Genomic DNA, 23,939 nt, shown 5'->3' on the forward strand with positions numbered 1-23,939 from the left:
TGAGAGCATCCCTTAAGTAAAAGAAAGACTAAGGCAACTGATTATATCACTCCATTATAATAAAGTTACATAAGACATTCCCACTGCATTCTATCATCTACAGTTCATTATTACACATGAAAGAACCATCTGGGATCCATACCACACACTGCAGTATCTCTTGCCAGGTATCTCCCAGGTTCCACAAGTTAAAGGTCAGATTCTCAGCCATGAGCTGGCTAAAAGGCTTGGAGAGACAGAGGCACGGTCATAGTTTCACCATTGTGGGGTCTTTTTACCCTGAATTTTGTCCCAGCAGAGTCTAGGGTAGTCTTATGCATCCCTTTTGTTGCCAGCAGCTTGTGGTCTCCATAAGTCCCTTGATCATTCTCTGGGCACAGAACCACTGGACACTCACCTGATCTGCCCTGCAGCACAAGACTCTGACAATAGGCTACCAATCTCCTATTCAGTCAGCTGAAGCTAAGGATTAGTCCAGACCCTTTAAAGGCACAGCCAGATCATAGCTGAGAATTTGGCCCTTGATTCCCACTTGTCACCTGCACAGAAACACTAACCATTTGCCAAGCCAGACAGTTCTGTACAAGCATTTCTTTTATTTATTGGCAATTTGTTTTCTACCTGTTCTAGTGAAAATAACGCTTATGATCAGGATTTCTATCAGGTTTAACTATTCAATTCTTTAATAATGTTGCCTGCTTGCATACTGCAATTTGGTAAGAAAAGCACCTACCTATGTCACAGTTTAAAGTGAACAAATGGATTGTAAATTAAAATTTTTAGCCTGGGATCCACCTAGAAAATTTACTTTCTTATTTATATCACAGCAGTCCTTCTCAAAAAGGGTGTCCTTCATTCACTCAGTGACATGCCACACTCATCTATGCACAGGAAATGGGGCTTTTTTTTTGCTTAATTTTCAAGTCACTTTTAAAACTGTGTTGAAAATTTAACTTGACACAAACATTACATAAGGAGGTGGAGGGGGGAATGGAGTATGTGTTTAAAGGAAATCAGGAGTGTAACTGAAAAGTTTGGGGGGAAAAAATGAAAAACAAACCAAAACCCAAAGCATCCAGAGAAAAAGCAAAGAATTTAAATGAAAAGTTGAACATTGTGGTCTGGTCCTCATCTACTACAATTGATGTAATTTAGGAATAAATCCACTCAAGCTGGTCAGCAAGGTCAAAGAAGAATTGCCCACTTAAGATCACCTTACCAAACAAGAAAATCCAATTTTGAGAATTACATCAGAGTTCAGATTTTACAAGGTTCACTCATTCTTAGTTTGGTGTGAGAATTTCCCAGGTTACAATGCAAAATAATGCTTAGTAAAAATATACGGAGCTCTACAACTCCTTTGCATAACTTTCCTGGAGTTGCACTCTCCCAGGCTGGACTCTCTTCCCTTTTGCTGCTATTGATTTTCTTCCCCCCATTCTGTCAATTTTAATCTAGCAGGGAAAGTCCTTTTCTAGCCAGCACTGTCAAAATATACAGGACATAGACCTCACACTCAGAGAATGCAATGCTGTGTCCAGACAGCAGTGCTCAGGCATTTGTGATAGCCAACATGCATATTCCTAGCAGTCAGACGTGTTCCACTGCACAGCTGTGCACCTCTGCCTCTGATTTCTTTCAGGTGCATGTTCCTCCCAATTGCAAGTTCTGTGCAGCCAGAGCAGCTTGTCTCAAGCAAGTGTTGGTTCATTGCTGGCTGAAGGGAGGAAGACCTATTACTGTTACCCACTACTCTGTTAAGAGTTAACAAATTATCCCCAATAACTCCAGCCTTTAGAACGGGAAAGTACCACACAGCTTTTATAAATAAGAATTACTGACCTGTTTAAATAGTTTCAAAAGAAGAAACTCTGCATCAAATGTGAGTATAATTTAGGAACTACTACATAGCAGCAAAACTACATTAGACTTTCTGATTTTTCCATGGTGTCCTTGGATAGATACACCACCCAGTAGACCATGTTAAATGCTCCAAAGGTAACAGGAAATAAAATGCGTGCATATTTGTCTATCTTACTCGTGCCAGAGTGGGAGGCGGGGGGAGGAGGTGGTGTGACAGCAGATGGCTTTGCAGATGCTCCTAATGTATTAGGTGTGGTGGTCTGAATCTGCTCCAGTCTAGATCCAAGCAAGTGCTGAATGGAAGGGGATCCAGCTGTGGCATGCTGGGATACAAATCCAGTTAAAATTGGGGTAGAAGGAGGAGCTGGAGGGGTAGCTCTTGCAGAAGATAATGTCTCCGATGCGTTGATTCGTGTGAAAGGGTTGGGACTTGATGCAGAAAGGGAGTGGGGTGTAATGTCAGAAGACCCCTGAGCTACAGAGGGAGACTGGACAGAGCTGTGCCTTGTGTCAATTCGGCTCCCACCATCAGCTTCAGACTGTACTGTGGCATTTGTTCTTTTCCTTACATTTGAATTGGCATCTGTACTCTGCAAAGTTACAAAGAAATACTTGTCATTCTTAAAATAAACACTCAAACAAAAGCAATGGAAACTATAATCAAGCACTATCCAAGTAATACTCACAAATATAACCATAGCTTGATCCTGAAGAACAAAGATACCAAAAGCTGATGAAAATAGATTTAATAGCATATAAAGTGACAAACAAGAGTTCCTTTTACCTGTGGCTGGAATACCAGAGTGAAGATATCACGCTCCATGTGGTGCAGTACCTATACAAACTGAATACCATGAAGCTAAGGATTCTCAGGTTAGTCACAGCTTTTTCCAGGCTCAAGCTCAAAACAAGATTCTCCAATGTCTACCTCCTTCTCTGATGATATAAAAATATTCTAGATGCAACTTACCAGCCATGAAGGTTTATTTATTCTATATATCTCCAGAAAAATAACTACCATATACCAGGAACTCTAGTCTTCTACAGAAGAGGCTGTTAAAATGCAAGTATTCAGCAAATCAAATTGCCACATTGCTGTTCTTTCAGAAATAAAGCCAATGCTTTTTGACATCAACCATAGGCAATAAATTCACCAGGCACAACTGAACCAGGGAATAAATTAGTCTCTCATCAACTACTCCTCTCCGTTCATTAAGTAAGAGAAGTGGTGAATTCTCCATCACTTGGTGTCTTCAGGCAAGTCTGGATGTCTTTCTGAAAGATATTCTTCAACCAAATAGTACTTATTAGGCTGCATGAGAAACCAAAATACAGATAAGGAAGTACAGGAATGGAAAACCCATCAGAGTTTAACATTCTACTGACTTTTGGGAGCAGGACTTGGCTTCTGCCTTTATTCTCTGCACTTAAGAGGAAGACTAACATGTCCTGAACTTCCTTTTGGAAAGGTATTTAAATTCTGACCTTCAGCAGTGCACCTAAATATGATGTAAAACATATAATACTTTAGATATAATATGTGAGTATCTTCTAATTAAGAAACTAACTGCTTTCCAGAAGACAAAGACTTGAGGACAGATAGGGTACACAGGTCTAAATACAGACAGGATGAAACAACCACTAGTTATATATAAAAAGTCCTATATTTTACGCCTCTCTGATGATACCATTCCCAAGCATTGCCCTGCACCATACCGACTGTGCCTTTGGCTCCCCTTCCCTCCAGACTTCCCAGAGAACCCTGCCAAAGCTCACAGCAGAAATCAAAGGGAGAGAAAGCAGGCAGCAATGTCTTTCCTCCTTCATCCAACAGCAGTTCTCTCCATCCAAGTGACAGAGCAGTAACAGAGAGTAGGTTAGGTGTTATTCAAGGTACTAGCAGTACCTTGAGTAGTGACAAGGCTGACACTCTGTCTGTCTGCTACACCAGTTGTGCTTCAGTGTTCTGCTCAAGGAAACAGAGAAATTGAAGCTGAAAAGAAATCTAAAAAAATAACTAAAAAAAAAAATTCAAATCACTTGATAGTATTCCCATCATGAGCAGAATGCTGGTCCTTAATCCTGTTAATTGCTGTACAAATCTGTCACTGGCAATACTGTTGGCCTGAATTTATCTGAAACTGTCACAGCTTTATGCCTGCTCATGTCTGATGTATTTGCCAGCTCACAGTTGATATATCAAAGAATCCCTCTTAAATTTCAGTTTTCCTTCCTGCATAGAAGCGTGTCAATCCCTTTTATTTATTATTCTGCATCTGCAATCCAAAGGAGCAGAGGTCTAGAAGAAACACCAGAAGAAGCTGGTATTTCCTGAAAGAAACACTGATTTTACTGTTTGATAGAGAAGCCCAAGTCACTCTTTGGGAAGTGCAGAAATACACACAGATGTGAAAATTGGGCACTTTCACACCAGGGTTGTCAATGACCCAGGAATAGTAAAGCCATTTCCAAGACTGCTAAATTGAAATGATAAAGTACAATCAGGACAGGGGTACATTTACTAGAGACTTGGTAATACCTGGTGGAGTGCTGCATGTCACTTGAAGGCTTGCAAAGCTAAGCAGATGGAAGTTATCAATGCTCACTGCCCAAAACAACATCTCTGTGTCATAGAGAAGATGGCACTAGTCAATGAGAGCAGGTGAGTTTTATCTTTTGCATGCAGATCCTTGGTCAACCTGGCTTTGCTCAAGTATGTGTCACCCACTGTAAAGCTCTCAAGCAGTGCCTGGGAAGCAAAAATCCACAGGCTGGGGCAGGGGTTGCAAAGTAGATCTGCACTGGACCCAAGACATGTCTCCATTCCTTCCTGTTCTCTACCCATATTAGACAAGTAGCTTAGAGGTGCTGCTGCTGGAGAATGGAATTACCACACCTTCAGTCACTCCACACGCAACCATAAAGAATAGTTCGAAGAGCAAAACAATAAATTAGGTGCCGTTAATTTACAGAGGCACCATTTTATGTTCTTGCTCACTTATACTGTCACCTGTTTTCAGTGACCATCTCAGTGTACTTCCCTTTTGTGCACCATCATCTACAGACACAGGTAAGACAGACACGTAACAGTCAGGCTCCTCACACTCCAGTCATCTCCATTTCTTTTGTAGGAACTTGTTTCCATCAATATATTTGCATAATACCTCATCTTCCTCCCCAGTTCAACTGTCATCTAAATGACCAAATCAGACCTCTTGCTATTGGATTCACTATTTATTTTCCATTACAGTCTCTATTCTAGAATAAAATTGTCTATACTATTTCAAATGGTCAAAATGTGTGTCTGTGTAAAACCCTACTGGGCATTTGCTTTCTTGTGACTGACACAGAAAACTTCCAACACTTCAGAAAGCTTAATTTTAGGGAGAAACACGATTTTCTTATAACATTCACATAAATGTACACATAAAGCCTAAATACACAACATTGTAAGATCTAAAAATAACACAGCATTACAAGCACCAAAAATGTGGGATCATTTTTTGTTAATTCTCTGGAAACCACCTTTCAATCACTCAGAGCATGGAAGTCAGAAATGGCATTTCTAACATGCTCTACACACAGTGTATCACAGACACCTGGTTGTTCTTGCACAATGTCATTGTAATAGTTTGTATTTGTGTTCTTGAGCAGAATCTTGCTCTTGAAAGGTACTGAAACAAGCATGCTTCCTGGAGCACCCACAGCCATGCCTTGTCAAAGCTGAGCAGAATGCATTCTCCTTGTCAGGGTGGCCTCAACAGCACATTGACCATCATTTATCCTTTCCTTGCACTTGTTTTACTCAAGATAATATTATGACAACATTTCCTTCTCCTCAATTAAAGCACTCAGGTATCCCTCCTTGTTGAGTTGTCCACTTAAAAAATATCTAGCGAAAATTCTTATTACTGGTTTTATACATAGGGCTCTTCTCTTATTTCTCTATTCAACATTGCAAAGATAACTCAGTTCTTCCTACTAAAATAACATTTCTCCTCTGTACAGAAGCTATCTCACAACTCTACATCATCTGAAGATTAGTGACAAGATCACTAATAAAAATATTTTAAAAGCCTGATTCTGTGGTAAGCCTTAATTACTCAAATTCTGTTGTAAAACATAGTAAAATACAATGCTCAGTTTGTGTTAGGAAAATGTTCCAAAGTCATTTCAGTTATGGTATATAACCCTAGTAAAAGATAATGTGATGACAATCTGACCAATTATAGACGTATGCAAAGCATTTTCTACCTCCCAAAATTATTTCATTTTATCTTTTTTAAAACAACAACATGAAACACAAAACTACTGCCTTTTAGTTTGGAAGCACTGACTGGGCTTGCACATCAAGACTTGCATGACATAGGGGCCACAGGGGTGGCTTCTGTGAGAAGCTGCCAGAAACTTCCCCTGTGTCTGACAAACATGCACCTGCAGCCCGTGGAGGTCCCCATGCCAGAGTGTGGAGCACCCTGGTTTTGAAGGTCTGCACTCCATGGAAGGACCTACACTGCAGCAGCTCATGAAAACTGCAGAGCTTGCGAAGGACTCACATTGGAAAAGTTCATGGAGGACTGTCTGCCCCAGGAGGGTCCTCACACTGGAGCAAGACAAGACTGAGAAGATTCTTCCCCCGAGGAAGAAGGAGTGGCAGAGATAACCTGTAATGAACAGACTGTAACTACCATTTCCCATCCCCCTGAACCACTCTAGGGCAGGAGATAAATTCAGGAGTAAAATTAAGCACAGGAAGAAGGCTGCAGGGAAGATGTTTTAAGATTCAGTTTTTATTTTCTCATTACTCTACCCTGCTTTGACTAGTAATAAATTAAACTAATTTTCCCCAAGCTGAGTCTGTTTTGGCCATGATGGTAATTGGTGAGAGATCTCTCCTTGTCCTTATCTTGACCCATGAGCTTTTTGTTGTATTTTCTCTACCCTGCTCAGTTTAGGGGAGGAGTGATAGAGCATCTCTGGTGGGCACCTGGTGTTCAGCCAGGGTCAATCCATCACAGGCACAAAAACAAGAAATATAACATGAAAATCAAATAGGAGCCAAATGAACATGCAAGCCAAGAAAGGAAGGGATTATCCAAAAGTAAGGATTCTTTTACGAGGGCAAGTCAGGAAACCACTCAATTGTCCTGAGCCAACAGGACTGCCGTGCTAGACCAGACGGTGCTCCACAGGAAACACCGAATGCACAGTTTTCACAATCTCACTCTAGATCAAGAAAGGTTCTGATTTTCTTGAGGCATTTCAGTAAGACTTTTGGGAGACATTTAAAATCATGTATCTCAGGAATGCAAAATGGGAGCCTGGAAACTACTATAACATCCAGTCTATTCCACTGTGCAGTGCCAGGCTTAATAGATCTGATAAAGATTGCCTGTCTATAAAACAACAAATTCTGCTTAGGTAAACGCTGCTTCACCTTTTCTTTGGAACAGTCTGCACACCTGATAGGTCCAATCAATTGGTACGACCAATTCCACACACACCAGAAACCACCAAATCAGAAGTTGTAAGTACTTTACTCTGATAAATCCTCCTTCAAGAGGAAACCTTCTTGTTATAGATTCTGTCAGGAGAATTCAGCCTCTGAACCTTTACTGGCAGAAACAGTATGGATGAGTTTCAAAATTTTGGGTGATTTGAGTGCACAATTCCTGTCTGTGCATCAAAGTTCTCAAGAGCTCTGAGAATACATATGTTGTCCCAATTGTAAGACATCTTCATTGGCCAAAGCTCTGTGGTTGGCTGAGATACATAAATGTGCACTAATGTACACCTATTTTTTTTAACAGCCAATATCAGCAACAGTGAAAACTAAATTCCAGCCTTCATGGAACTTCAAACATTTATCACCAAAACTTTGATCATGCCAGAGGCAGATAGGTGAGTGTAGTAAAGCCAAGGAATTGACCAAATATGGGAAAATGTGAAGTAAAGTCTTTTTCAGAAGACTCATAATCACTCTTCCTTTCTACTCAAATGAATATTTCCTTAGTGAATACAACTGAAAAAAAAAAAACCCAAAACAAAAAACATGCTCAGTAAAATAGGTTTAGAAAACTCCCATCCTATCCATCCTATGCATAAGCATACTTCACTGAGGAGGAAGGAGGCTGTAGGATAGGACAGGAGGTTCAAATCCAGTCAGACAAATTTTGTCACATAGCATGCAATATGCAAAAAGATTTTTTAAGTATTGACTGCTTTAAAAGGCATTGAGATTTTGCTTTAGTTTTAAGTATCACATGCTATTTCCCATGCGTTTTATCCTTAAAAGAACTAAATTAGGGAAACAATCATTAAATAAAAATTCTTCCTATGTGTAACATCCTGATGCAAGATGCCCTTTTGCTAGTACTAGAACAGAAAGTCCATTTAGCATGAAGATAGGACATCTATACCAACCTCCTTACAAATATAAGTAAAATGTGGTAATTAATGCCGTATCCTTCCCTTTACCAGTGGATTCACATGCAATTAACCATGAATAATACAATGAAAGAAGCTTTCAGCATAGTTCAGGATAAATCTATGTAATTTATTGCTTAATACTGTGGCAGATTTGTGGAGTAAGTCTGATGGTCAATTTCTATGACAGAATGCATAGAAAAACAAAAAAAAACCCTTCAACAAATCTATTGCCAAAAATCAACTCACACATCATTTGGTTTTCCATTTAAGCTGAACTTTGATGGATACTGCTGTTTACTACAGCACTAAAATGATGCACAAATATGAGCTGATCTAAATTCTTCAATATTTAACATGGTTTGTACACCATAAACAGCTGCTCACATAATGTGGAAATTCTGAAACTATTTCTAAGTCTATGTAAGCCTCAACTTGAGCCAAAAAAAATAAAGTACCGGATTGTTTTTTATGTATTACCAGTTTTTGACAAGCGAGGCAATTTTGCACTTCAATGAAGTCAAGATTGCAAATTTAGCACGAAGTGAAGTAGCGTGCAGCAGCTGAGCTGAGGTTCAAGGGAAGGGGATCATCAGCACAGCAATATGCAGTACTGAACTGACAAACTTAGTCATCTTGTTACAGAACAAAGAGAGCTGGTAATAACCACACTGCATATTTCCTATGATAAGGCCAACCTAGAATCCATAAAACAAACAAGAACATAATTTAAAAGTCACAAGTTGTGTCCTGGGGAGAATGCAGCAATGATAAAAGTGATTACCAGGACACCAGGGAAGTTAGTCCTTAGGACTGTATTTAAAAACAAAAGCAGTGAGAACACTGCAAGCTGTGAGAAACTCTTGTGTTGGTGCAACATTGTACAGTCAGCTGTTTCATGCAACTCAAGAGCATCTTTCAGTAGCCTGTTAGTGCTCTACATAACAACTTTAAATCAGTCTCTGTAATTTTAAATTTCTTCACAGTTTTTATGATGGGCACATCCTTTTGAGATGTGAATCCAAAATAAGCAGCTCTTACTGCCTGAGCTAACGGAGTATCAGTAGTACTCAGCATGGAAAATCCCCTTCTTAGGCTCTCGGATCACTAGGAAGCACAGCCATCATAAACTCTTGAAAAACAGGTGCACATTAAAACTAGAGCCATGTATTGGCAATATAATTCAGATGCATTCTTCTAATCTTCCTCAGGACTCCTTGGAAAACAGCTCAGCAGTTGTGGGGTTGGATATACAGACACTTCTGAAGACTTGTGTCAGGCTCACCCTGCGACAGAGCTTCACAGCATCACTGTGCAAGATCCCAGGGCTGCTTTTGCACTGTTTGTTTACTCAAGTGGAGAGCTCACTGCTGCAGGTCAATACATTTTCTAGTTCACAACAGATCTTTGCCACAGGACATCACTGAAATGGTATCTCTTTCTGGGACTGGGGTAGTACAATACTTAAAGGAGTAAATTCTCTTTTCCCAGGGATAAATGCACAGCAGAATTTACAAGTCACACCACCACCATCTGGTACCAGTTCTAGTGGGAGAGAGAGCTAACACTGCAGCATCCAGCAAGCAGCTGTCAAAGCTGGAGAGAAATGCCCTGTGTAGGATCACAGCCTAAATTACATGCCTTTGCAGAAGGAGCCACCCAACTGTATCCAGTGCTTCCAGCTCTTTCCTGAGGCAAGACAGTTAAGTCACACTGTAAAAAGACACTCAGGAAAAGACTCTGTCCTCCTCTACTGTAACCCAGCAACCAGGAAGGGAGCATGGGTTTGGTGATAGGAGGCTACTTCTCAAATCTGCCCTGACGGTCACAAGGATATCAACACAAGCTTTTCACATCTCAAGCATTTCCCCACCAGGCCACTGGATATTCTAGGACAAGCGATCATCCTTCCTTCCCGGAGAAGAAGATGATGAAGCAACAGAGATGTTGCTTTCTCCACACTTCAATCTTGCCCTCCCATTGCAGTGTATGCACAGACAAGCCAGCTCCAGAATCAATTCCTTTCCTTCTCCATGGCCACATATAAATTATTTAACATAACAAAAGCAGCTCCAATAGAACTTAACACGCCAAGGACTACCTAGCAGTCTGGCTACTAATCAAATTCTCCAGTATTGAAAAGGCAGGACTTAAGTTTGCTCAGACTTCCACGTGGGATTGGTGGGAGGCTGTATCTAATAGGAATACTGGCCGCTGAGTTGAAACAGGGTTGGTATCCACCTAAGATGCATGGCAAGCACTTAACAAGCAGCAAGTCAGTTTTTTACATGCCTACCCAAGGAAATTTAGTCATTAAGTCTTTCAGGTGCCTAATCACCATTTTGTATATTTCACCTCCCTAAGTAAAAAACAAAACCCAAACACAAAATCAACCAGTCAAAAAAAAATTCTTGAAAATGGAAGCACAATCAAAGTAGTTTTAAAACAGCAAAGAATTTTAATTGTTTATTAGAATAATCAAGCATGTAACAATGAGGTGTTAGTAGAGTGGAATCAAAACTTAACAGCCAATAAACACCTTTATGCTTTTCTGTTAATTTTCCAAGGATACAATTAGTGTCTTTCATGACAGCATAACCAAAACTTCAATGAGGCACAGGTAAATGAATATATAGGAGTGTCAGTAATGTATCATATGAGAGCATGGGCTTCCCAAACTGGGAGAACTCAATTAATCCAAGCAAAAATTCATTCAAAAATTGGAAGGCTTAGAGCAACCAAAGTCTGACATCACTTACTGTTTAGCTGCAACAACAAAATTGTTTGTATGATGATTTAGTAATATTTTACTATTAAAATCTACCATAGTGGTTTTTATCCTTACCAATCCTTCCTCAGAAAACAGTCTGTTCTTCTGGGAGGACATTGTATAGCCTGCCAAATTCACACTATTTGACATTTATCAGGGAAGCAGCATGTTGTCATCAGTGTAAATAATGCTGCTTGTCCCAAATCCCACTGAGTCACCATATTGACCTGCTGCGAGCAAAAGCAAAACTTGGAGGAGAAATCTACCCTGGTTTACTACTATGTTGCAGAGCCAGTCAATCAGAATTCTACTGGAATAATACTAGAGACTTTGGGTTGCCTTATAGAGCCCTGGAAAATAGCCAAGTAAAAGCTCCACCTTCCACAAAATACAATGAATTCTAGTCCCTAGATCTAGCAGTGCAGAGGGCAGTGCAAATTATTCAGAAAGAAAAAACAAAGGGGAGATATGTTATAAGAGCCAGTTCAATACCCACTCTGTTCATTTAGCAATCTGAATCATGTGATGGGAAGGGAAAAGAGGAAAGAAGAGCACTCCATTCTATGTTCTACCACTAGACAGGCATAAAAGTGCACAAAACATAAATTACAAAAACCATGGCTAATTTATGATAAATAAATCCATCCACCTGTGTGCTGCCTAAAAGCTTTACACATGCAAACATGTATGTACTGGTGCACACAATTCTTAAAGATTTTATTTATCTTATGACAAAATGAAAGAACTGAAAACATAACTATGGGGGGAACAAACCTATTAGCCTAAGTCATGTCTTAATGAACTGTGGAGGTGATTTGTGTGACATCTCTGAAAGGAAGAAGAATGGCTGATTAGGAACCAAGGACCTTAGTTATTTTCTGTATCTTTCAAATTTCATTGACCTTAAAGCTATAGTTAAATTTGCTTTAGTAGTTTGCTGAAAGTGCTTTGAACACTCATTGCCTTGTAGATTTTCCCAAGCTTCTCAATGCTTATTTCTTCTGATTCCAATTTTCCTAGTGTAAAAAATGAAGTCAGCCAGAAATCTTACACACAGTTGGAAAATTCAAATGTGATTTGGTGTCATTGGTTTCATTTCCCCTCCACAAAGTGTTCAATACTTTGACATTAATATTTAAATATAAATACATGAAAGGTTTAAGCAGAAAATATGAAGAGTCTTGTGTTCAGAGACATCATTTCTTACTAACCATCACAGCAAAAACTATAAACTCCCCAACAATTTTCAGTGTAAGGGTTGATGCTGGACAATCTGAAAATTTTACCCTAGTCACCATAAAGAATTGCCCTTAACTTGATGTTTCTGAAATCCTACAACCTATTTTTTGACTATGTAACATTTCCCTCTACAAAAAAAGATTTTTAAAAGGGAGGAAATTGACATTATATCAATAGAAGACCTATCTGAATGCCTGCAACTGGTACTGGCAGGAAAACAACTTATTACTAAACAGAAACACATATTGTATCTTCTAATGAAAAAAGCATACGAAATATGGTTTTTTGGAGCAAGACAGTCTTTTTGTTTTTCCAGTAAATCATCACAATGACAGAGAAAGACATTCACGCACATTTTTGGAATTTAAAACAACAGGATATACTATTTTTTAAAATAACTGCATTATGCTTTGGTTTCCAAAAAGAAGCCTTATCCTAATGCTATTTAAATAAAGTCTTCCACAACTTAGAGTAAACACTGTCAGGTATTTTAGCATCAGATGAGTAACAGCCAAGTATTATTATTACTTTACATTTCCTTGTCTACTTTGAGACAGCTCATTCTAATACTTACAGGAAATTGAAGAGTGATCAGTTATAACATTTCCTAATAAGGCTTGGAGAAGACAGCACTCCAGAAGGATTTTTTCTTATCCACCAGGTGCTGCAACTAAACTCCTGCTTCTTTTTGTGTGCATTGAAAAAAAAAATCACAACAAACCCAACCTCCCCCCAAAAAAACATTTCCACTACAATAAGAAAAAACTTCATTGTCCACCTTTAAATCCCAACAGTTTTGATCAAGCACCCTACCATTTTCTATCTTCACTATAACTGAATTCTGGAATTCAGTGGAGTTTACAATCAAGTTGGGTCAGAATCTAGGCACAAATCCCATACTAGATTGCCTACTCACTTTGCAGTAGAGAAATGTCTCTACTTACAGTATAAATTCATTCCACAACCCAAGCATATTAAAGGTAGAGTAATATCAGGTTGTTGAAGAAAGACAAAATTTTTTTAATACAGCACTTTATTTGTGCTATTTAAAAAGAAATATTATGTCAAATATTAAACAAAATTTTTATATTTTGTGTCTCTCTTTTATGCCCAAGTCATATTGTTTGAGCTTATTTTTAGCTTTATACATTATAAATAGTGCCAGTTGATAGTAGAACTAAGTCTAGTGAACCAAGTAAAAAAATAAAAACAAACAAAAAACCAAAACAAAACAAAAAAAAATGCAAAAAAAGAATCAAACCAAAAACCCAAACAAACCAAACAAAAAAAAAAGCCAAAAAACCATACAACCAAAACCAATAGCAAAAAAGCCCCAAATGAACACACAACAACCCCCACCCAAAAAAAAAAAAAAACAAACCAAAAGCCCCACAAAACATTGTACCTGAGCATCACAGCTAACATAATATTTCATTAACCATTTTGGATCTACCTTCAGGTATCCAAAAATTGAAACCTCCCCCTAAGTCACTGCAACCTTCTCCCAGGTGATTAATCTCTCCTATCTTTCAAGCAGCATTCAGCACAAAATGTGCCACTTGTTTATGACCTGCACCCACTCTTACCCTGTTTAAACCTTATGCTAGCATATCTTGACTGTAAATCATCAACAAGAAAAATGTTTACTAATGAAATTAGAGCAGCAGAAAACTGTTGACATGTCAAAGAAATTGTTCAGCGGCACAGTAGCTTCCATTTGTATGGTCCTGTACTTATATTTAGATGAACTCTATGCATTTCTCGAGCCTGACTCCCTTCATTAGGATCTGAGTTTTAAATGCCACTGCCCTAAAAAACCCAAACCATAACATCCTAGGCAGTGGAGAAGAAGTGAAGCAGAAAAAAATGGTCATTATATTTAAAAACTGAAATGATGTCCTAACTGCAGGACTGCTTAAGTCACCCAAAGGAGATAGGCTGTGCATCCACATAAGGAGTCCAGTAACCAGACCTGTGGCCCAAGTGTTGCCATCAAGACCAAGCTGCTCCTCAAATACTTCAATTCATATATGAGGCAGGAGGGTTTAGCTCCACTTCACTATTGCTGGGACAAAGGAAGCTATTATCCCACTACTCCAAAGAAGGAGCAAAGTGGTACTACTCTAGGTCTGGTATGTTTTTTGGACCCTTCCATTACATCTGTATATTCAAATAGAAGTTTTGGTCCAGAGGCTAATATTTTCACTTCCACTTAAAGTGAAACTTCAGACACAAGAGTGTCTCTGCTGACATCTCACCATTAATCAACTTCATGACAACATTTCTCGTAAACTTGCGAGGTGGATTGCAGTCACAAAGCACCCAAGCAAGGAGAGGAGTGTGTGCCTACACAGCAGTGAACAGCTTGACCCCCAAGCTCCCCCGTTAGAAGCTACAGGACTTGCTAAGGACAAGATGACATTTAACTGTCTTCAGAAAAAAGCAAGAAAAATTGATAGTTACAACCTACTTGTGGCTGAGTTTGAAGAAATAATTCCATTCAAAAGGGGTTTTTTTGAGTCTGACCTGATTTTTTCTGAGTTTCACACTCTTTTAACAAACAGCTGAGGTTGAAGCTCATGTTACCACTGTTTAGGAGTCTATTTTTTGAAGACTACTTTTCAGTAGCATTCTTCATTTCCAAAACTGGGTAGGTCTTTAAAAATAAACTTCATAGGAATACAGTGAAAAGGAAATAGTACAGAAGCATAAAAATAGACTCAGGAGTCCAATAACAAACTATAAATCATTCATTTCCATCACACATTGACTTGCAGCAATATTTCTGCTTATACTAACAAAAGCAGTTCAGAACATTTAGGGATAGATTCATTCCTTCTAAACAGAAAGCATTTTAACTCACTCCCAAAACAAAGAAATCACAGGTAACCAAGGGCTGAGTTACCTCTCTTGGGTTGAGCACATATGTAAGTGCTATCCTGCTGTGCCTGACAGGAAGTCTGTCCAAGTCCCTCATGAACTCAAGCCAGACCTCAAAAAAGCTTGAGTCCTACTCCTGGGATGTCTTCTGCAGACCTGCACTCCTCATTGAAACACATTAAGTTTGTATCAAGAAGTTAAAGACAAGAAGAAAGAGTTGAAATAGGGTAGGCAGGGGAAGGAGGATAAAAAAAAATTGAAGATTACCATGGCTAGAGTCAAATCAAGTGATAAAGAAACACAAACTGCATCTGCAACTATTGCAGGCTTGCTCCTGCTACCCTCAGCCCAGTAAATTAGCTTGATGACAGGATTTTTTTCTTGGAATTAACACAGTTCAGACTACTTAGCTAGCCTCTGAACTGCATTTAATGCTTACTTTAATCAATGTATTAATCAGAAACACCCATCATGGGGCTCCAAAAAAGTAAATATAATTACATAAGAGAATAACTTAGAAAAACAGATAGCCCACATTTTCTACAGTAAAGATTTATTGGTCCTAGTGAAGAAATATATCCAAATCATTTGATCATAATGATAAATGATAGGAGTTGCCTTTGATCCAAGACAACCATAAAAGTTGTTTTGACCAGAAAGAGAAATAACCCACCATTAAAAAATTCTAATTAGCATGAGTAATATATGCACTTATTCAATACAGAAAACCCACTTAAATTCTCTGGTCAGAAATTGGTCAAAGATTTACCTGTCAAAAAAGGACTTCTAATAATGTGCAATTTATCTTTACCAAAGTTTACTATTAATATGCCTAATTTCTAATATCATCAGATAGAAAAATCTTCATATTCTATAGCTAATCCAGTTTCATAGCCCAACTTGCTCCCTCAAAGAATCCTTCAAGGACAATCCCACCATGTTACTTTAGGGGAAAAAAAAGATCAAATGAGTGAAACCATCCAGTTAATAATATAGAATCAACAGCTCATAAAACAAAACCCTTATTTCAAACTATAACGTCACCAGGTTTGTTTTCCCTAACAACCTCAACTGCTCCATAATTTTCCAGGGGACCTACACAGATGGCATCCCAGTAGCAAAAAAAGTGGGCAGAGACACCTGTATGCCATTTCAAGGTAGGCTAAAGTATAGGGCTAATAGGCTCAAGACAGGGATCTCCCAGTTAGTAGAAGATCCAAAGCCCGTTGCAAATGGTGAGATATTCAACAGAAAGAACGCTAAGGATTAGGTATTCAGGCATCTTCTTTCCTAATAAGCATACACTTCCTTTCCGGGCTAAGTGAAAAATTTTAATTTGTGGAGACTGGAAAATTTAGTATTATAGGCAAAGCCTGTTTGAAAAAAAGTTCAGGTTTAATATGCAACTTTTCCTCGAGCTCTGGCAATTGTACTGCTACCAACAGAACTTCTACACAACAGTGCCAGCACAGCACAGATTTTGTTAAATACTACTAATACTGAATACTATCATTTATTTATTGAGAAAAATGTGCAGATTTACATTAAGAAACACTGCTTACAAATTACATGCTACAGTCCGGCTATTTTCCTGGATTCTTTGTGCACCACAAACTTACCACCAATCTCAGTACCAAGGAAACTGAGATTTCATTACCAGCACTGACTAGACAGTATTTGTGCAGACCAAAAAGTCAGATTCATTATAAGGAATAAAGAAATAATTCAATAATAATAATAGTATAATGATTAAAGATAAAATAATATAATACATAATAATAAGGAATTTTTTAAAATTCTAGATTAGTCCTTATAAGCAAAATATAGAAAGTAACCTCAGTATAGGCAGAATTAAGGAGAAACCCTTGAAAAAAAATAACAGTTCAAGGTACAATCAACACTATCACTCCCTTACATACTCATAACATTAATGTGTAACCCCTTGAGTAGATTGCTCCCTTAAGTGCTTTCAAAATCTCCCAATCTGTGAGAACACTCCCACGTTTATCCCAGCAGTATTAAGCAAGCAGTGGAACAGAACTCATCACATCTCATTTTATCTATCTTTCAAGTTGAGAAAAAGATGTGTGTTCTGTTGCTGCTGGTTTTTTTTCAATAATAGCAATAGTAAGAAGAAGAAGAACAATAGAGGAAAAAATAGGAGAAAAAGAGGAATTTCTCCAAAATGTGTATAAATGGCTAAGCATTACACACTACTAATTTAAAGCAATTCCATCCCTGAATCAAAAGAGTTCTTTGAAGCCTCCATGAGAACAAGTTTTATTAAGCTACCTGAGTAAATGACTGTTTTCCTATTGTTTAAAATAAAATCTAATAAATAAACCTAGGATTAAACTGTTCTTAAGTAATTTATTTTCCTAGGTATCCAAATAAAACCTACCACCAAAAGCATATTTACTTTCACTCCTCAGGAGCAGCCAAGATACTCTACTAAACCTCATGCTGCACAGTCAAGAAGCTTAGCATAAGCTCATAGCACTAATGCCTCTGTGTACAAGGTGAACTTCGTGCTACTATAAACATATTTCTTGGTTCCTGTCTCTTACCAGCAGGAGTGACAAATAACAAACTTTTTAGGAGTATATCTATCCTTCTAAGCAGAAATGGGAGCTAACATAACAACACAGCCAGGAGATTGAAAACAGTATCTACAGTAGGAAAGCAAAGAAGAGGAAGAAAAATGGAAGTGGGTGGACAGCAGCTGCGCAGCGATAGAAAATGGAAGGGGTGGGAAGGCAAAAATGAGAAGATGAATAGGGAAGGAGACAAACGAGATGTGAAAAGAGACAGAAGACAAAATTAACAAGAGTTAGTCTAAAACAGCACTTCTTAAATCCTGGCTCAGCCAAAGGAAATTACAAAGTCAGGCTGACAGGAAGAGTAAGTAAATCACAATGCTGCTGTCAGAGTCTCACTTCTTGAGTGGTGCTGCCAAGAGCCAGTCACGGCTGGGAAGTACTGGCCCCTGCACAGCTGGGACAGGTGCTGCAATGGCTTTGTTAGCTACATCTCCCATGAACAGCTGCTTCAAACAGTAAGCACCATTTATTGGGAATGGGAGAAGAGAGGAAAGGGTAATCACAAGTGAGCCCAACTGGAAATGAGATTGAGCCCTTATTAGCTAGTCCACACACTAAAACAACTCCCTCACAAAGTCACACTTAATCCAAAGCATTAGGAAAGCAGACAAGCATTTTGTTAAAGAGAGCCACAAAAACTTATCAGGAATTGAGGTGAACTACTGTGCAAAGATACACAAATTACATTAAAATTATATCTGTGGTAGACAAAAAGTTTTCATCCAACTTTCTTCAAAAATTCCTGAAATTGTAACAGATAAAAAAAGAAAACTCTTGGTAGGCAACACATGCAATGCAAGATCTGTGATGTTTAGAGAAGTGCTCCAAGGTACAGCTGCAATGCTTCAACATATTTTAATTCATTAAAGACACTAGCCACATAGGATAATGTGATGCCCTTATAATCTGCAATATCTTGGCCCATATAATCAGTCCATACAGAATCAATGTGGAAAAGGAAAAGCAAACTAATTTTCCCCAAGATTCCCATCCTAACTGACCTTCACCAAAACACAAACATAGAAGAGACTGCACATATGGATGGACATAATTGCCACCTCACCCCTGAGTTTATTCAAAACGCAAATAAGAATTAAATCATGTTTTACAGGTTTTTATAATTTAATATAGTATAGTATTAGCCTTCCATTAATCTGATGTACAATCATCATTAGCTCAAAGGGAGCCTGGGAGGAAGATAAAGGCCAATTTTTACTGAGAAACACTACCAAAAATGCAGAAAATGTTTGCATAAGCTGGAAACATACCGTGAATGTCTCTTCTGTACTTCTTTTCCTTTGTACTGGAGCAACTGGAAATTCAAGAAGGGACTTGACTGTCTTCCTTTTGGCTTTTTCCATTTGAATGTTAGTGAAATAGTTGACAGCAGCAAACTCAATCAGAGCAGAAAACACAAAGGCAAAGCAAACTGCTATGAACCAATCCATGGCAGTAGCATAGGATACTTTTGGCAGTGAATGTCTTGCACTGATGCTCAGCGTCGTCATTGTCAACACTGTGGTTATTCCTTCAAAAAAATAAAGCAAAAGAACCGTTGAATCAAAGTAAAACAAAGCAAGAAGTGTCAAGGACCTTCAAACAAAGAATTTTAAATCACGTATGAGTAGTTCTCTGCTGCTAGTGAATACTGCATTAAAGTCATGGCAAGCATCATGTATCCATGAGCAGCTAAGTCCTAAAACAGCTTACCACTTTTTAAAGGAGGCACAGAAAACCAGGACTTCAGCAGATCATCTACAGCTCACATGAAAAAAAACACAGAAGCCTTCATTTTATATGTTTTTCACGTCAAGTTCAGTTGAGTTTTTTATAAGTTATTTTCTAAACATGTGAATAAGATTTAAGTTGTTAGATTGGGGAGTACTCCTCAGACTGCAACAAAAACATGACTTCTGTAAATGGCTCTGAATGCCCCCTATTATTCTGCATCTGTGTCTCTGATCACACTTGTAACCCAGGAAACATTAGGTCATGACAAATTATATTGGTGCTAAGGAAGAATATTATGCTGAAAACTCTGTTAGTTGAGAAATCATCAAGTTTTTTTTACAGCCTTCTGCTACTAGTCAGCCAATGAAATTTAATTAGATTTTCATCTTCTGAAATAACAACTTTAATTAAAATGTGTGAAGCATGAACACTGAAGATGGCCATCAAAAGATGGCCACTTCCTGGTAGTACTTCAAATGCAAACACATGCTGCATAAAAAACAAATGAATGGGGTCTTTTTTTCCTTTTTCCATCCAGAATATCCCATATCATAGAAATGTAAAATCCCAAGTATGCATTGAACACTGCATAAGTCATAGCATGATAACCTCAGTGATGAGTGACTACAAATAAAGATGTCCTTACTCTTATGAAAAGAACACTGTATCCATTCTAATTCAAGATGCAATTTTTATGCTCAGAAGAATTTAAATTCATTAAGATGATGTTTTGCAACAGCTTACTCACATCCCTATTTGCTACATGATGGTATTCCATCAAGGTAATAAAATAAAAAATGGCTTCACCAACACACTGCCATACAAAGAAATGCTCACAATGAAATCAGTCCTTCCTTCTAAAGAAGAAAAACAAAAGAGTAGCAGCCTGGTCATGACAGCTCAAAGGATTTCTCAGAGTTTTCAGGAGGACAAAAAATACAGATGCAAGCTCACAAAACCTTCTTCAGTGGGAAGGTGTTGAAAACTACATCACTGAAAATGTTTAAGTCTGAGAAAAAAAAAAGGGAAAGTTGGTTGTTTGGGTTTGGTTTCTTTCCCTGGATGAGGCCCATCTCTGTTTAGCCCTATCCTTTCTAAGGACTTGTGTGGACCTTTGTCCACTTCAAGCAAAAACTTTTTATGAATTGTTTCTAAAAACATTTATTTAATAGATGTAAAAATAGGGTAAAGTGAAATAAATGACCAAACATTAACCAAAACCAGGGAGATAATCTGTGACAATATTAGTTTACTGACAGTCTCTATAAGATTTTTCTCTATTAAATCATTCTTCTGTAAGACCTGGAGCTGCCAGTACAACTGCCCCTATTACTCTTGCCAGCATCTAGCAGTCTATAGAGTAGAGCATTGTAGTAGAGCATTCTCTTCCTGCTTTAGGTAGCTTTTTAAATGTTTTTTATCCTATTTCTTTGTTAGGAAACATATTTCCATTTAGATTCTTGCACCTTGTCTTCCACTGAAGATTTTCTGTTATTTTCATTGTGCCACCTCATTCAAGCTGTATTTTGAAAAGATCAATTTTAATATCTTGTGATCAGTTTGCTTTTGTCATTCATTTTCATGATGGCAGTGGCAGAAAGGAAAGAAAAGCACTAAATATGAAATTACAATAACAGAATCTAAGCCTCATTCATAGCGAGCTTCCACTGATGACACAGATACCTCATAACAAGACACTGGAACATCTCACACACTCCAAAACAATTTATTTTATAAGTATTCTATAAACCTTGAGTTCAAGTACTTTCACTACTATCCATTGGAGGATAAACCTGATCTGGATGTAGACTAAGGACTTGAGTGTATTACTCAGAGCCAGGTCTTTCCAATTTGTTCCCTCAAGCAGGTAGAATCCCTAGAGCTGAGGAGCCATTTGCTACAGGTTATCATGCCACCCTTCTGGTTATACATTCCAAGTTTCTCCTCAGAGTCCAAGGATGCACTCAACAACATTCTTCATACATCAACATCAAGATTTCCTCTGAATTTAAATTATCCCCTTGTTTCTGCAACAGCATGGAGTATACCCCAAGGCACTGAAAAGGCCTATTCTAGTGAGAGTTATTAAAAGAGCAAGTACAAGAAAAAGTTAAAAACAGGAAATAATTACCAAATACAGTTCTAGCAGGTACTGATTCCTTATTTATCCAAAATGAAACTTGAGAGAGGATCACGGTCATAATGCATGGGATGTAGGTCTGAATCATAAAATAACCCATTTTCCGTCTGAGATGGAAATAAACTGTCATAACAATATATTCACCTAAAAAAAAAATCTGAGTATAAAATTTGTTTCAGACTCTCAAGTAGGATTGTTTAAAATTATGCTATTCATATAATTTAACATGCACAGAAAGACATCTTCTCAGAACAAGAATGAATGAAGGTTTGTTTAAAAATCTCAGAAAGAGTAGGTCCTTACACGGAAGTTGATATCAAAAATGCTATAATACAACTAATACTGAATTACATTTTACAGTATAAGCATGATTTTAAAAATCCTTTTGACAGCTGTTGAAGATGAGAATTCAACACAATTTATCTACCTACCACGGTATCTGTAACATTGTGGTACCTACCTGTTGAATAAAAAATTAAGAACAATGATACACATCAAACGTTATGCAAGCATCTCAACTTTTTGCTAGATTTATAAGTCAGTCCCACTATGATAATGAAACAAATCAGTGAGAAGAATTAAAAATACTCTAAATTTATCTAAAATGTTGTAATTCATATTAAGCAAACAGACCAAAAAAGCAGTTTTACCATAAACGCAATAAACTGTCTACAATAAAGCACTACAGAATGAGCCTTTTGGGACAGCAAGGATTTTTTTTTAAATTAACTCATAATAATCTATATGCTGAGAAGTAAATTCCTAGTGAATAGCAAAATGCCGTTTTATCTTTGAGTAAAACATCCGTAGAGCAATACATCAAATATATTTGCTTTATTGGTTTCATTTTGACTATCTCACAACACCCAAACCTGCTGATGCTTAGAAAATGATTCCAAATTTTAAAAATATTTTGGGAATATGCTTGTTTATCACCACACTGCTCATCAGCGATACTTCACTCATTTTGGATGCCTGTAGTTGCCATTCGCCTTATTTCTTACAACACAAATCAGCAGAAGTATCTATTGTGACTAACGTATTTGTGCCTACCCTTATCTGGCTAGAGGGTTTTTATGGTTTTAATAACCCATTCTGTATGCTGTACTTCTATCCCGAGCTGTTTGCACCACCAAACAAAGGAAGTCTTTTGCACATAATGTGGATACAGTGCTGAGAAATTACTTCCTCACCCGGGCATCCTCTTGACTCTCCAAACTGCATTTTAAGCAGTGATTAAATGCTCATTTTGTCCCTTGGAGTAATGATCTCATTCTAGCTTTCTGAAAGACTGTCGCAATCTACTGTAATGAATCTGCAAATGTAAATCTCAAGGACAGAAACCTAATTCAGATTTACTCTCAGCCCTTAATACATACCCTATGACATTCAGCAGAATAAAACTTACAGGAAGAAAAAGAAAAAAGGCTTTGGGCAATGTTACAGGTTAGTTTTACCTCAAGTTGACTTCTACTGACGAGATTCCTACCTGTAATAGATTTAATAGTTTCAGAGGATACCGTATGCCCAAGCAGGTCATACTGAACTAAACTGGAAGACTCCTCAGGAACTTCCACTGACTTCTCAGGTCCTTTTGTCCAGGTATAAATCATTTCACTCTTTGGATAAGCATCTACAACACAGCATCAGTTTGCATAAATAGGAAACTTTTTCTCATGCCTTACTAAGAACCAAAGCCAAAGCTACTGAACCCAAACAGTAAAATATACATGAACAATTTCAGAAGATACCCTTCATGTTAAGTTACCCCCAAAAAGCCACCCTTTGAGTAGAATAAATAAGAGCTGAGGTTATATGTCAAGTGTCACACATAAATTCACTTAACATGTGAATGTGAAGACTAAACATAAACCCCTTATGGATCAGCCCTTACTGGGCATGCAAAGTTCATATTTATTTTAGCAATTTCTAACTACAATTTTACTAATAAAATATACTAATATAAAAAAGAAAATAGTATGTACAAGAAGGATATATTTTGAAGATTGGGCGCACATTACTTTACAAAAAAAGATGATTATACTAAAAATGGCAACATTTTAAACTTCTGTTTAAAATATTTGCCAGAAACCGTAGGTCAGTAAAGAATTCACAACGGCCCCAAAATAAGCACACACAAAGAAACATTTTACATTTAATGCAAAAGACATGTCTTAGGGCTAGCATTCAATCCCTACGCAGTCCAAACTCCTGTTAAAATTGAATCAAATCAGTCTTACATTTGAAATGGATACACGTTATTTCAAGTTTCACTGTGGGAAAAACCAGA

The 23,939-nt window shown here is 37.8% G+C and overlaps 1 protein-coding gene across 1 annotated transcript in view; it reads right to left on the reverse strand.

Moving 5' to 3' along the window:
- Positions 1 to 579: 579 nt before the first annotated feature.
- Positions 580 to 23,939, reverse strand: part of GABRA4 (gamma-aminobutyric acid type A receptor alpha4 subunit) — a 27,322-nt gene continuing 3,962 nt past the window's right edge. Inside the window, exons 4-7 of the mRNA XM_031066676.1 lie at positions 23,139 to 23,282; positions 21,641 to 21,793; positions 19,047 to 19,306; positions 580 to 2,453 (exon numbers count right to left, since the gene is read on the reverse strand). Coding sequence (XP_030922536.1) covers positions 1,920 to 2,453; positions 19,047 to 19,306; positions 21,641 to 21,793; positions 23,139 to 23,282 — 1,091 coding nt within the window. The 3' untranslated portion in view covers positions 580 to 1,919. The remainder of the gene's footprint in view (positions 2,454 to 19,046; positions 19,307 to 21,640; positions 21,794 to 23,138; positions 23,283 to 23,939) is intronic.

Source organism: Geospiza fortis, unplaced genomic scaffold, assembly GCF_000277835.1.
Source record: "Geospiza fortis unplaced genomic scaffold, GeoFor_1.0 scaffold40, whole genome shotgun sequence".
Classification (NCBI taxonomy): domain Eukaryota; kingdom Metazoa; phylum Chordata; class Aves; order Passeriformes; family Thraupidae; genus Geospiza; species Geospiza fortis.